Raw genomic sequence first — 14461 nt, forward strand, 5'->3', positions numbered from 1 at the left:
GCTGAGTGCTGCGTATCTAAATAGCGGAGTAAGAGCTCGCCGATATTGCATTAACGCGATGTGACTTCTATAGAATTTGCAGTCTCGCAAACAGATTTCAAAAACCGATGTCCAACAAGAAACAGCTCCCACTGGCCACAACTAAGGATCATCAATTACATGTCTTGGCCGACATGGAGTCTTGGATGTAAAACTCCTATAAATTATTCACACGGCTCCATTACTTTAATACTTGCACATAATAATTAGGAAGAGAACATTACATAACATAATCCCGACACAATACCCTTCGAATAACAGCAAATAGGTGCGCCAAATATAGACCGCCGGTCTAACCGATTAATTTAAATTCAAAATACACTTAATAAGCCCAACAATTACACCACTACAATATCATACAAAGTGCATAACATGACATGACTAAGAATATGGAGAAACTTTACCGTTACCACCGTCTCCTCGAGAACTGTCGTTGCAGAAATTCAAGCATCCCTGGAACGTTGACAACGACGTACTCCAGATCCAGGACTTCGACGCCATTCCCAATCATTTCGAGTAAATCGTCAAGCTTCAGGTTCAGTTCTAACAAACCCCGAATTCTACCCTTATAGTTCAATGACACCACGAAAGTCCCGGGAGTTGGCGAAGATATGTAGAAGTACAAGTTATTGACACGATTTTGCGGAACATTGCACACGGTGATAACACCTTCCTTCTGAAGAGCATGTTGAGAGTATTTGTAAGGTCCCAGATATTGAGTTTTTGGTTCCTTCCGTCCTTTGCCGTGAATGGCTATTAAACCGACGCGATCGTTGACCGACGACTTTTTCGGTCCAGACTGAATTCGAACATTGCGAAGGTACGATTTATAGGTCTCAAGCTGACTGTGAAGATACTCGTTGTGATCCTTGATTGTTCTAAGCACAGACTCAAGAGATTGAACCTCCCCCAATACCTTCTCTCTTATCGATCCCAGTTGCGCTAGTTCTTCTGCAATTTCTTCAGCAAGTGGGTTGCTGTCTGAAGTCATGTCCTGCAGAATATTGTGTCCCTTCAACTCCTTTAATAACCCCAATGCTCTTATGCCTTTCTTGGCCAAGACAGGGTCCTTTGGTGTAGCAGCCGCCAAGGACGCGATACTATGAAGATCCAGAGGACGCGCGGAAACAAGACCGCTAGAGGGGAGGGATCGAATTATCTGGATTAACAGCGACTTGGCTTCCATAAACAAAACATCGGCTTGCGTGATGTCCAATGCAGCTCCGAGATCTTCAATCTGTGCTTCAAATCGGCTAAACAAAGGCAATTGGAGAGTAAAATTCTCTGAACGGGGAAGCAAAGCAGGTGGTGGCCCAACATCCCGTAGGATCACAGATAGATGCGACGACTTGTCCGGGGAAAGAGTACTCACGTGCTGCTCTAAGAGAGCATGCATACTGTATATTTCGTTGATTGTGATTGAGAGTATAATATCTTTCTTCGATAATGCGACATATTGGTCGAGTTCAAGAGTCTCGTAGAAATCAGGTACGTCGCAGAGATCATTGAGAAATTTATTCATGCGAACCTTGTTGCCATCCACGAACGCCGACACTGACGCCATGTATGGTTCCTTCGAATAGGTTGACTTGTTTGCCACAGCCTGGAGCATCTTGGCAATTAGTGTAAGTGTCCGACGAGGATTGTCGGCCGGAAGGGAGTCGACTAGCATGTAAGAATGCGGTGTAACAATAGCAGGATTGATAAATCGTAGGAAAAAGAATGCGCCAATTAGAGTACAGACCGCCGAATCTTCAGTGCTAGGATATTTCCGCCTAGTAAGACTCCGAATCTGCTTACAGATCCACCGAATTCCATATGGAACCAAATCAAGGGAATCGATGATCTTACTGAGAATAGAATTTGCAACGGTGAGCAGTGTCGATAGTCGAGGACGAATGGTCTCCAAAACTTCCGCATTGACAGCCGCATCTTCTGCAGAAACAGACTTTTGCATGTCAACATGGTCGGCATTGCCATTTGCACGTTTAAGTGCCTCTGCATACACTTGTTCATAAGCTTTAAGAGGATTGATTTCAAGATCGAGGTCGAGATGACCGCTCAAGTCGTTAATCTGCTCCGACAGCACAGATTTGAGATAGCTCTGTCCTGGACCACGGCGCGTGTATGTTGTCATCATCCGTGATACGGGAGTATTGGCTCGTAACAGAGACGAAAATTCAGTCGCAGCCTCGAACTGGGACGCCAAGACGGATTGAAACATTGTTAGTAGAAGATGCTCCTCTCGCTGTTCATACTGATTTCCATAAATGGTAAACATGACAGTCTGAAGAAATGAATCAATTTCAGCTATTGATATTAGCCGACATAATGTTGCGATATAACGAGGCTCCGTCTGCAGCAAGAAGAACAGATTTCCGTAGCTCTGCTTCCGTTAGCAAAACCGTTGACAGAATGACTAAACAGATCACATACATCCACTTTGCGGTGATCTAGAATTGTTCCGTCTTGTAGATCACTCTCGTCCAGCCGACTGGTAACCTCAGCCTGCTGCGTTACTTCAAGTTAGATTCATCAGCTCACAATTACCGAAGGACAAGATATACCTCTTCCAACGCGATCTTATTCTGGATCAGCAGCGCAATCCGTGAATCCAAATACCGCACATCCCGTTCCAACAGAAAGTTTTTCTTTGACTGCGCCGATATCTTCGCCTTGAAATCTCGCAGCCTCTTTTGTGCGCGCGCTAAATCATCGTCGACGTCCACGTCATGCTCAGCGGTAGACATGGACACGTAAAGAGCTGTAACAGAGTACCGCTTCGACTGCCGATTGCTGCGGGTGCCAGAGGAGACCCTTCTAGCGGCGAGTTCGGCCATCGTTGGTTGTTGCGAACGTGCCTGCGGAGCAGACAAGGCGGTCACCGCCGCCATTACCACGTCTTGGATTACAAGATGATGCTGGTAGAGGACTTCAAAGTAGGATAAAGATCGACAAGACAAATTCAGGCGATGGCAACGGGATATGGTGGTCAGCGACGAGATGAAAAGGGGCAAAAAGGGGCCGAAACGCCGGGTTGCACTCGTACAAAGCAGGAATGAATTTAACTTCGCAGGGATCAGATGCTATTGTGATCGGTTGCAATACGGGACCGCGATGCGAGCAATACATGTAGTGAGGACGCCCCAGGAAGAATGGTGAGATGTGAGGGCCCCGTGAGGATCTGGGGACAGGACCGATTGAAATCCGACGGGCAACGGTAGTGAGTGTCAACGGGAAGCGAACGCCATTGCATTTGTATTGCCACAGCGCTGGACTCCCCCGCAGCGATTCGCTTACACAACGCCGCGCATCCCCGCCGGAAAAATTGATATTCCGTCCAGCGTGGAGGCCAAACTAAGGAGCCGGCTGTGTACATAGTATTCCAAGGCTAAAGCCCAGTAAACTCTAAACCGAAAGTCACATCGGCGGTGTTGCCACAGTTAAGCTCTTGCACAATCTGTTCCTGACTCTGCATTATTGGCATCCTTCATCGGTTATGTCGATAGGACACCAATCGACCTTCACACAGAGCACTATTTCTGCTGCACCTGTACTTCATTTATGCTCTTCTAGCCGAAGAGATTGAACAAAGTTCTCATCAATCCTATGCAAGTCACTTAGTGGATTGACCCACCAACGGCCGGGGAAAATGCGGTGCTTCTTAGACGGCATTTTCCGCGTCAAGTCTCAGAGTTTTAACATTCTTCCTACCCCCAACCTCGTCACCTTGCGTTAGGTAGGCGACGGTCTGCCCATATATCGCCTCCGCAAGCTTGCCTAGAGCAAAAGATCTGTGTCCAATCAGGTACGTAAAAAAAGACATCCTGACAACATTTAAAGGCAACTTCCAGAATTGAAAATGTTCAGTGACCGTTTCCAACGCCGTGTTTGATCATGCGCTCGTAGTGAGATTGATAATTGCAGAACGGTTAGAATATATGCAGATGCCGCGGAAATAGCTTATTGCTAGCATGAGCACCGTTCCACGATGTCCATTCAGGGGTAGTGGAGGCATTGTGGGTTCTGCTATGTACGTCCACTCCCCTCGAAAAACTATATCGCGAAGCCTATGTGGGAATTTAGTCGATTACCTCTGTCGGTAACATGCTAGATCCAGGTAGAGAACTGCCACCGGGAAACTTCACCCAACACGTGCGAGAAAACTAGTTTACCCTAATCCAGTTATGAAATAATCAAGAATCGATCAAGGTGCGAGTCACGTTTCCTCTTCAGCTACAGTAACATCTGGGACGTCACTGTCCCGTTTGCTATACTCCATGGTTTTCATCTAATCATCTACTTAATGGCATTGCTATATTGCAACATAAAATATTTCCAATATTGTGGATGCTGATAGAGTAACAGACTACAGGTGCCAAGCCCAGCTACGAGTATGATAACCTAGCCCACGGATTTCCAGGGAGGTGAGCAAGCGGTTGATAGAGAACGCTACTCCCGAAACATGCTAGCGCCTGCTTATAGGGCGATCCGGTTTCCTCTCAATATCTGGCTCCATATTCAGCCACCCTGTTATTACACACCACTCTCTTGAGTTGCTGTGAGAAGCCTCTGGCCAAATGAACATGTCAGAATGTAATTCAACGTAATGTGTTGTTTTAGCATACAGTACAGAAAATCGTCGCAAATTCCAATTGACGTACGTAAATCGAGAGCGGCGCATGCAAAACCATTGTCCGCGCATGCTGCGGTCCACCTGCCTGCTGACCATTAAGTCCCGATCGGGTTACAGCCCAACAGGCCTTTTCTCTCGAGATCTGCAAAAGATTCCCGTTCGGCTGTTGGTCTTCTAGTCTCCTTCAACCGCGCAACCTTTCCAGGCGGCGACGTCCCGCAGAAAGACGTCTTTTTTGCATATATAGCTAATGCAAGGGACTCTGCAAATGTACATTTCGATTCCATCTTGGTCGTGGCGGGGGCGTAAGCTTACCATACTGTTATAGATCGGTTTTTTTGTATTAATATTTTCCACTCCAATTGCAGATTTTTCCGAGTAAGTATTTGTGCAACTTCATTACAGCCGTCGTTTTTGTCTGATATGCTCTTTTTACTATTTTCCTGTTAAAAGGATGTTGGGTAACAATCATTTTCACAGGTAACAATCAAGGTCTCCTCCGTCTCTCGACTCGCACAGCATTTGCTGTTACCAAAACATGGACGGGGTAATGCTTGATCAGCACTCAAAAAATGCTAAAGATCTCTTAGAGAATCGAGATCGTATGATTCGGGAAAGTAAGTGCTGTCAAAATGGAGGATTACACTTCGCGGTATAGGAGAAATACCTAAGAGCAAACGAAATGCTAACTGCTTATCCAGTGGCTGCTACTATATCCACTGGTAGAAATGGTAACGGGGACGATATGAACGGTAAAGTGCCTCACGAAAACTCACCGTCGTCGCAGATTGTCAAATTGAATGAGTGGAATGTTAGTTGATCTCTTCATTTGTGTCCCCAAAGATATGTATGATGAATGCTAACGAGTATTGTTTGCTGCAGACATGGTGCAAGGAGATTCGAAAATTCACAGATGGCACTACGGTTACGGAGGATAAGATCTGCTTATTCTTGCCGGAGTGTATTATTCCTAGGTTCCAGAGTTCACACTCCGGTCAGCAACAATCACAGCAACTTCAGGCCCAACAGCAATCCGGTCAGCAACAGAATTCAAATGGCAGCAATGGGTCTTCAAGCTCTAGCAATTCGGAAGATTCGAGTCAAGTCTCGGAAACAGCTTCTCCAATAGAGATTTACTCAACACTCAAATCATACGTTGCTGTTCTCGTTAGCCAGTACCTGCACCAGCGTCGTTCAGGAATGAACTCCCATCCGCATCCTCACGGTGTACTGCTGAAGGCTTACCTGCAAAAATTTCGAAATGCGGCCCCTGCATGCCGCAACATGGGTCCTGGTCACAATAATGGCAACGGCAGTTCCAGCTCTAATTCTAGCAACGGTACTCGCCATGGTACTTATCATCACCACGGCAGCTCTCGCAGCCACAATCACCATAGCACCCAGCAGCGCCTGATCGATTTGGAGTACAGTGAAAGGCACTCTGTCCCAGGGCTAAGTCCCGACGTTTCTGACTCCGAGTTTGACTCATTCTCGGATGATGGTCTTGCACAAAGTCCCGATTTACTGAGCGGCGCGGGCTCCGGTACCGGTACAGGTAATGGTCTCGGCGGATCGTTGAGTCAGAATTCCCGGTCGTTGGGCAATGGTAGTAATGGTGGCGGTAGTGCTCGTATCGAGGCATTGATTCAGTCCAACGTACAGTTGCTGCGAGATAGCTTACAGTACTTTATTAGCATGCAGACGGACAAGCTGTCCCAGCAACTTACTCGCGAGAACAATGAGTTGCGGTTGGCGTTGGACAAGCAAGCGCGGAATGTCACCGCTCTCTCAGCTGTGGTTGACAAGATCGCTAGCTGGGCTAGTACGCAAGCACATGATCTCGCTGGTGAGATTGCGCCGTCATATCGGAGCATCGTCTCCCTAAATGGATCACAGTCAGGCAGCGGAACCCCCGGTCCAGCTCAGGCCATATCTTCTGTCCAGCTGCCAACGTCACAGCCGCAGCAGCCTATTCGCCGAGATACCAATTCCGGCACCTACATGACGACTTCCAGCTTCGGCACTACGAACAACGTCAACGATACCATGTTTGGTAGTAATGCCATGACGGCCACGAGCTCGCATGATGACTCGAACAACATCAATATTTTCAAGATGGCTGCGGCCACAGCGGCAGCGGCTCGTCGCCATCAGACTGATCAGCATCCTATTTCTGCACATCACCCACATCCTCACCGTCCACTTCAGCAGCACGATCTTCAGACTTCACGCAGACAGAATAAGGCGCCTACGCAAGCGCAGCAACGACATATTCAGCATCAGCAAGCTGCTGATCCGTATATGATGAACGTACCTACCAATGGCAACGCGAACGTCATGGCAAATATGGAACATCTTGATATGGTGATCCCACAATACCGCATGAGCCGGGAAGTTTCCACTGTGCCGGATCTATGGGAGGAGTGGGACAGTGGCTTGAATGGCGGTCCGATTGTGCGCGAGCTGGAAGAAAAATACGGCACTCGGTGGCGCCAGAACAGCGCTGAGCGGAAATTCTTTTGCCTAAGAAAGGTCATCATCGATTACGTTATGAGAATATGCAACCGCGAGGGTATTTCCATCGAAGAGTCTGTTAACAGGGTCGAGGAGATAAGGAAGGCAAACCAGTTCACCTCTCTTCAGCGGTTGGCGGAACATCTTAAGAAGATCAGAAAGATGGCTTAGATTACGCTACGGATAAAGGTGGGTAGAGTGCATGACAACAGGAATTTAGGGATGGTACATTTTTTTGTTGATTGTTTCCGATACATTTCTGTATTTTCTTGTGTACTTTTGTTGGTTGCTCATGTGATATTAAGCGTTAACTCTTGTGTACGCAATGTCTTCTATGAATTGATTGTGCTTGGGATTTATTGTACTCTCATTGTATTGACTTTCTGTGTGCTACATTTGGCTTCCTGATAGAGCACAATGGAGTTGGCGTACAAAGAATTCTATTAAATACAGACCCAGTGCGCTGTATTTGCGTTTAATCTTCGGTTTATGTTCGCCCGTGAGCCTGACTTAATTTTATTGGACGATGTGAATAAAACAATGATAAATTGCGTGAAGTATTCGCAGGTTTGTGTATTCTAGGCAGCTCCTCTCCAATGTCATCGGGTAAGGGCATCGGGAAGAGTCTAAATTCAAATAGAAAATGCACGTGCTCGTTGCGCGAAGCGGGATACAAAGAAACCTCACACCTCGAAACTTAGATTTTTATTGAACCGATTCGAGTGATCTCGGTGGTTACCGTGACCCCCTTCGCAAAGTGACGAGTGCTACTGAGATAATAACTCCGGTCACTATTGGAATACTGGATACTTGGATGTATGCGCTTTGAATGTTGGTCCCATTTGCTACTCTATTTCTCTCTTGTTGTCCGTAGTGCGGGTGGATTCATGTTAAAATTTGAAAACTGGAATATGGCCGCGTCAGAGCAGCAGGCGCGCAAGCTGTGCATCACGAATTACGCAGCTTGCCTAATTGCAGCATGTATTTACTAATCGACATTGCCACGGACGATCTTTGCACAATTTTCTTTTTGACTGTAGAGAATAAAATTTTATTAACATTTATTGATCGATAGTAAGTGGAGCACAGTCCGCTAATAGCTTCATTATGCGGCAACAAACAAGTTAATATTTTTCTTCTTACCTTTTCACCTCCATCTTTTTTTCTCAAGTATAAACTTCACGTCATATACATCGCATTAACCAAACAAGTTCCTGCTCAATATAGATACAAGCATGCACTTCCCCAAACATTCAACCATTTAACCACACCAAATTTTGTTGCACAACTTTATTTTAGCTTAGTTCTCCTCCTCCGATGCTATGCTCGGCGTCTCCTCGGCTGGGGTGGTAGCAGTCGATGCAGGTTTCTTTTGTCCGTTATTTCGCTCCTTTTTTGAAGTCGTGAGCTCGACAATGCGAGCCTTGGCCTTCTCCACCCCACCAGGTGGTCCCTGGATCTTAACCGCTTTCGTGGTCTTCTGTGGTGGAACAGTAAGTGTAACCCCACAATCTTGCTCAATAGACCGCTTAGTGCTGCCACCAGGTCCAATGATGAATCGATGCTTCTCAAGAGGAACTTCAACCTCCGACTCAATCTGGTTCTCAAGTTCGGCCACTCGTCGCTGAATTTCCTTAATTACATTTACTACCACTCCCTCGTTTCCCTGGACAGTGATCTTGGTGTCGGAGGAGCTAGCCGGCGGTATGCGGATAATACGACGCTGCTGGGAAACATCATCTGGGCCACCGGACCTCAAAACAATATCGCGAAGAGTAGCACCTTTGCTACCGATAAGGCTCCTGTGGTGCCGCTTGTCAACATCGATAGTTTGGCTAGCAAACTGCTCAAACTCTTCAACAACTTCAAGAATTTTGGCCTTCGCCTTCTGAATACCTTCCTCGGTGCCAGAAATTGCAATAGAGCTAGTGTCATCATCATTTTCTCTTCGAACAATGTCAACCTTCGCTCCGGTGGACTCCATGATGTCGTTGATAAGTTCACCGTTTCGGCCGATAATGCGGGAAATCGCCCTCTTTGGAACAGTAATATTGGCCATGTGGCCATGTTCAGCCTCGTATTTGTACAATTCCAAAAGCTCGTCACGAGCCTTAGCAGCGCGTTTAGATGGCCCACGGATTACGATCTCGTCCTTGTTGTTCAGTACGATATCAGATGCTTCGACATTCTCAGATTCTTCTGACCGAGGGAAATTGACTCGGACATCATATCGCTCCTCAAGACGCTTAACAAATTTGCCCTTCTGGCCAATGAGCGCGCTGTGATGCTCAATCGGAACTTTAAGTGTTAGCACAACTTCATCTGCCTGTCGAAAGAGTTAGCAAGCAAAGCTATAATTCATTTACCAAACAAAATCTTACCAGACGAGCTGCAAGAGCCTCTATCCGAGCTTGCGCCTCCAAAACGTTGCTCTTAATTCCCTTAATCGTGACAGTGCCCTCATCATCAAGATCTATCTTAACTCCTAATTCCTCTCTATACTTTGATATGTTCGAACCTCCCTTTCCAATTAATTGGCTGGAGAACTTCGTAGGGAAGTCAAATTTGACAGAGAAACTGTTTAGAATCTCCTGGTTACTAGCTTCCTCAACAATCTCCTCGATCCTCTTCGCAACATTGTCGACCTCCGCAGCAGGTCCGCGAATAATGACACTATCCTCAGTGACATCATGAGACTGTGACGGACGATCCTTATTCGGCCCAAGCTGGATGTAAACAGATGACTCCGGACCACTGAGTGCATTTATGGTTGATCTCTTAGGTCCAATGATGAATTTATGCTTCATAGCGGGAATGGAAAGAACTTTGGTAACAAGATCCGCCTGCTTGGTCCTAATATCCTCAAAGAATTTTATAGCGGAATCGAGGGCAGATCTGATCTCGCTCTCATCGGGACCAAATTCGTCCGACTCCTTACCTTCGTAGATGAGTACGATGTCACTCGATCCGTCAGTCTCATCGGGCATAAGGGTCTCAATACCAAACTGCTCTTTCACTTTCTGCAGGTTTCGGCCCTTATATCCGATCATATGTCGGTGAAGCAGGGGATCAATACCACCGAGATGTGCGACCCAAACCGGGGGAATGGAGTTAACCAGATCCACGACTTCCTTGCGCGCCTTCTTGACGGATTCATTAGTCTTTCCCGCAATATCATAGGCAACCTCTGGAATGCTCTCGTCGAACAACTCTTTGGATGATGGCAGCGAAATCTGAACGTCGTTATTCCTTTCGATGTCATGCAGGCGCCTCGCTGACTGGAAATAACGAGTGATATCACGAGCATGGCCACGATTCTTGCTATGCGCCTTAGAAATATCAATGCGTTCTAAGATAATTGAGTTGGCCTTGGTCATTGCGAGGCTAATGGCTTCTCCTATTCTTGCTCGAGGTCCAACCAACGTGACAATATCAGATGGATCTTCGGCTGGAGGAACCTTGACAACACATCCAGTGATATCGAAAATCTCCTGCAGAGTTTTTCCCTTCTCTCCGACAATGAATCTGTGTTGGCGCTTAGGGATAGAAGTATTGGCAGTGCCATAAGATCTCTGTAGCTCTTGTAATGACTCCTCAATTTTCGCCTTCATTTCCTGAACAGCATTGCGCTCCCCAGAGATACTAATGGCTGGAGCAAAGGCATCGCCAGGCTCTCTGTATAGGGTTGGCACCCGAATCTTGATATCCTTACCCTCCGCCAATGTTGTAAGCTGTGCAGCAAAATATGGGAAGTAGTCGGGGTTGATATGTGACAGTCGAACGGTGAGGTTCTTGGTACGCTCGGCAACAACTTCGAGAATTTCTGCTTTAGCCATCGCAACTCCATCAATGTCACCTTCAATGGTAACTTCTGTGGTCTCTTCTTCGCCAGCGTCGTAATCAGGCTTGGACGAGCCATCACCATCATCGCCAGCAACCTCTTCCTTCTTCTGGACCTGAATCTTCGTCGACGACCTTTGCTGAATAGCCTTCAAGTTTCTGCCGCCAGTACCAATGATGAATGCCCTCACGCTGGAAGGAACTAGAATCGTCTCCGTCACCTAACAAGATTGTTAGCGCTTGAGCACAAAGAGCAAGAACTCTTATATACCTTAGCAGTGAGTGCTCTGACAAGCGCTCTTCTCGCAATCGCAATACTCTCTGGCTTGCCTTTAACAATGAAAGTAGTCGATAGAGATTTGCTAGTTGAGCTCTCTATGGATGTGACGCCGGAGAGCTCCTTGGCCTTGGTAATCGCTTCAGCAAACACTGATCGATCACGAGACTGTGGACTAACCACGAAATCAAATATAACTGTGACATCAGACGATCGAGCTGGAAGAGGAGTTCTTGCCTTCCCATTCGCTTTCGCAACTGAAGACGAAGCAGACTTACTACCCCAGATTGAGGAAGCTGCACCATTCTTGCTGGCTCCGCCACCCAAGGTAGGGAACGCTTCCAGCGACGCGATGTCTAACTTTTCCTTGGGTCGTCTTTTGGCCGAAGATTGAGTCGCTGGGGATGCTGTCGCGCTAGTGGAAGTCAACGCACCGGCTAGCGAGGGACTGGACGCCGAGGTGGAAGACACAGCTGTGTCAGCCGTGGTAACAGAAGAAGTGAGATCCACCGAAGTATCATCCTCGACAGCAACTGTTGCCGGTAAATCATCGTGCACAGTCATGGCACTGGATGCCGTCTCGTGCTTCTCACGCAAAAGATCCGCCGGTGAGCGCCTGACGGCTGCAGCGGACGAATCAGACATAACTGACAATAACCCTTCCAAAAGTATAATGAAATGTACAAGCAATCTGTCAGTGACAATTAATGAATGCGATCCGCCCGTGCAGACAGGCTTTAGTCAGATAATGCTGTTGAGGACTACAAAATCTGGATAGCAGGACAACTATCAAACGCAAGATCAATTCGACAGTGTTACGGCAAAACTATTCAAGAGACTAAAGGATCGGAATTCTCTTGACAAGGGATAAATTCGGAAATGAATCAAATCGACATCTAAATGCTATGGGCTGTAAGGCAGCAAAGAATGACAAAGAAGTCAGTGAGGCTCACGGAACGAAGAAAGACCACGTCAGAAAACAAAATAGGGATCAATTGGCAACAGAAAATCTCGCAACAACCTTCAAAAGAACTATTTCCTTACCGGACGTGATTAGATGAGAGAAATAAGATCAGTAACTTTTCAATGGTTGATGCGGTACAGCAATGCGAAACTGCTGGCAAATATCGGGGAAGCGAGTAAGCGGAGGACGTTCAGCAGTATCGTCTCGGGGCGATATCTCGCGCGTATGGGCAGATTGGGTCAACCATCACGTTACCCGGTTTTGGCGGCTTGGGTCACTAATTGACACTTGGTGGGTAACAGGTATCCAGAAATGAGATTATGAACTCAGAGAATTTAAAGCGCAATCGCTCGCCAGCTACTATTATGTAACAGATTCATACGACTCTTATTCCTAGAACTGAGGTTTGTTTCATAGAGAGAATTTACAGCGTGCGTCACGACTTGTTCCGCAACTACAATAAGAAATGCGAGTAATATTGTCTCAGTATGACAAGCAACTTGTTAGAATCGTATCCAAACATCGGTCGCCACACTATGCACCGTCGAACAAGCTGCTAGAGTCTAAGACAAGAACGCGCTGCTAAATTTTCGGCTGCTTTGCAATCGACTTATAATGTCGCGTTACCATCATAAACTCCATTCCGATCGTTCGGCCAAATTCCTACTCAAACACCGGCAAGTTGCGGGCATTCCACTCTTCATCGATCGCTACACCATCGCGTATCGACGTTGTGTCGAAGACTATTATCTTCGGCAATGGCAATGGCATCTCCTCGCGATCTATGTGCAAAGTTTTATCTGAACCAAATAACAATTGAGTGACGGCAATGGTCAGACGCCGGTTGCGGTCATAAATTGAAACGGACGATGCGGAATACTACTCATTAAACTACAATCGTTGCGAACTTGACGTGGTTCCTAAGTTTAGAACTTTCTGTCCAGACACAGCAGCCATCAATCGTGCGTGACAGACGGGAACGGCGATTGGCAAACTTAATTACAAGATATTTTTGAAATTTGTCTACTATAGATATGACTCAAACGAGTGACACAAGTCCAGTGTCAGATTTCAATGCCTAGTCGATGCTTTTGAGTAGACCGTCGGGTGCCACAGCAAATCAGTGCTCCTAGCTGTCTGGAATATTTTACACTCTGCTGTGATCAAGCTGGCAAGTGATTTTGCATATATCTGCAACATATGGATTAGCTGGTGGGTCGGCTGCGCCAACGCGGAGAGTGTGTCGTCCGTTGGAAAGCATAGAACAAACATTTATTACGCCGTCAGAGATAGTTTATGGCCCGCAAGCCTGCAATCGTGTCCTCAGAAAGATGGATAAATTCAGGGCGAATAAGTTGAAACTATTACTATGCGTTAGCTTATTTGCACACTCCGCAGAAATAGCTTATTTAGATAATGGTATATCTTATGCGGCGCGCATGGATTTCGTCTTCCAATTGCTTGCTTGCCTTGGCTATGCTCTCTGTCTTCAGCTTGCAATCCTGAATACGTGGTAATGAATGATCTGAAGCCGTAGTTGGTGCATGCGTATACTTCATCGTTTCTGGCAGAGGATACACGTACTCAAGCCAATGTATGATTGACTAGCACTAGTCATACTGCAGTACTGTCGTGGACTTGAAATGGACTGTATTGTCATTCAGCTTTATATTCCACAGCTCTCCTATATGCGTATACAACTATGCGAAAGTCTCTCTATTTCGATTTATTAAAATCCCCGCCTACAAGCGAGAAACTCTGTTTCCTCTGCTTTACTCCAGAATCTTAGACTTTTGCAACATTAAATACCGAATCAAGATAAAACCTGCCGACTGGCGGGATAATGCAACGCGCACATGAAATGCGACAGCCACTCTAAAAGCTAAGAAGTCGATGAGCAACTAAGTTACTTGATAGAGTTGCCTTTTTAAAAATACAAATTGCTGTTGGACACTTGTATAGTGTCATCTCGGTACACCATTCTCGGAATAACATTACTCTGTACAACTTGTAGAAACCATTTGCACGAAATGAATTAAAAACCCCGGAATTATATGCTGGTTTATGAGTCAAGTGCCTCAATGTTTGAATATAATACGGCCTTTATCCGGCGACCAATCTCATCATCAAATTGTACACTGTGGCAACGATACAAGCCCCTGAAAGTTAAAAAAGCAAAAGGTTTAACCCA

General features: G+C 46.3%; 3 protein-coding genes across 3 annotated transcripts; 1 reads left to right on the plus strand and 2 right to left on the minus strand.

Annotated features, from left to right (window-relative positions):
• Positions 1-5: 5 nt before the first annotated feature.
• On the minus strand, positions 6-3421 carry V1508DRAFT_461814 (Rho GTPase activation protein). The gene is made up of 3 exons (XM_066942820.1): positions 2607-3421; positions 2476-2550; positions 6-2425 (listed from the first exon to the last, which is right to left on the minus strand). Exons 1-3 carry the CDS (start codon positions 2931-2933, stop codon positions 446-448), a joined length of 2382 nt encoding a protein of 793 aa, XP_066795814.1. The 5' UTR covers positions 2934-3421; the 3' UTR covers positions 6-445.
• A 1792-nt stretch (positions 3422-5213) lies between these two features.
• Positions 5214-7360, plus strand: V1508DRAFT_397436 (transcriptional activator of glycolytic enzymes-domain-containing protein; the record flags this gene model as incomplete). Its single annotated transcript, XM_066938148.1, has 3 exons — positions 5214-5292; positions 5377-5486; positions 5558-7360. The coding sequence occupies 3 exons, from the start codon at positions 5214-5216 to the stop codon at positions 7358-7360; spliced, it is 1992 nt and encodes a 663-aa protein (XP_066795815.1).
• A 1129-nt stretch (positions 7361-8489) lies between these two features.
• Positions 8490-11870, minus strand: V1508DRAFT_354724 (uncharacterized protein; the record flags this gene model as incomplete). The annotated part of the gene is made up of 3 exons (XM_066936929.1): positions 8490-9515; positions 9571-11250; positions 11301-11870. The coding sequence occupies 3 exons, from the start codon at positions 11868-11870 to the stop codon at positions 8490-8492; spliced, it is 3276 nt and encodes a 1091-aa protein (XP_066795816.1).
• Between the last annotated feature and the right edge of the window lie 2591 nt (positions 11871-14461).

This window comes from Lipomyces doorenjongii (genome assembly GCF_038497915.1).
Source record: "Lipomyces doorenjongii strain NRRL Y-27504 unplaced genomic scaffold V1508scaffold_24, whole genome shotgun sequence".
NCBI classification, from domain to species: Eukaryota; Fungi; Ascomycota; class Lipomycetes; order Lipomycetales; family Lipomycetaceae; genus Lipomyces; species Lipomyces doorenjongii.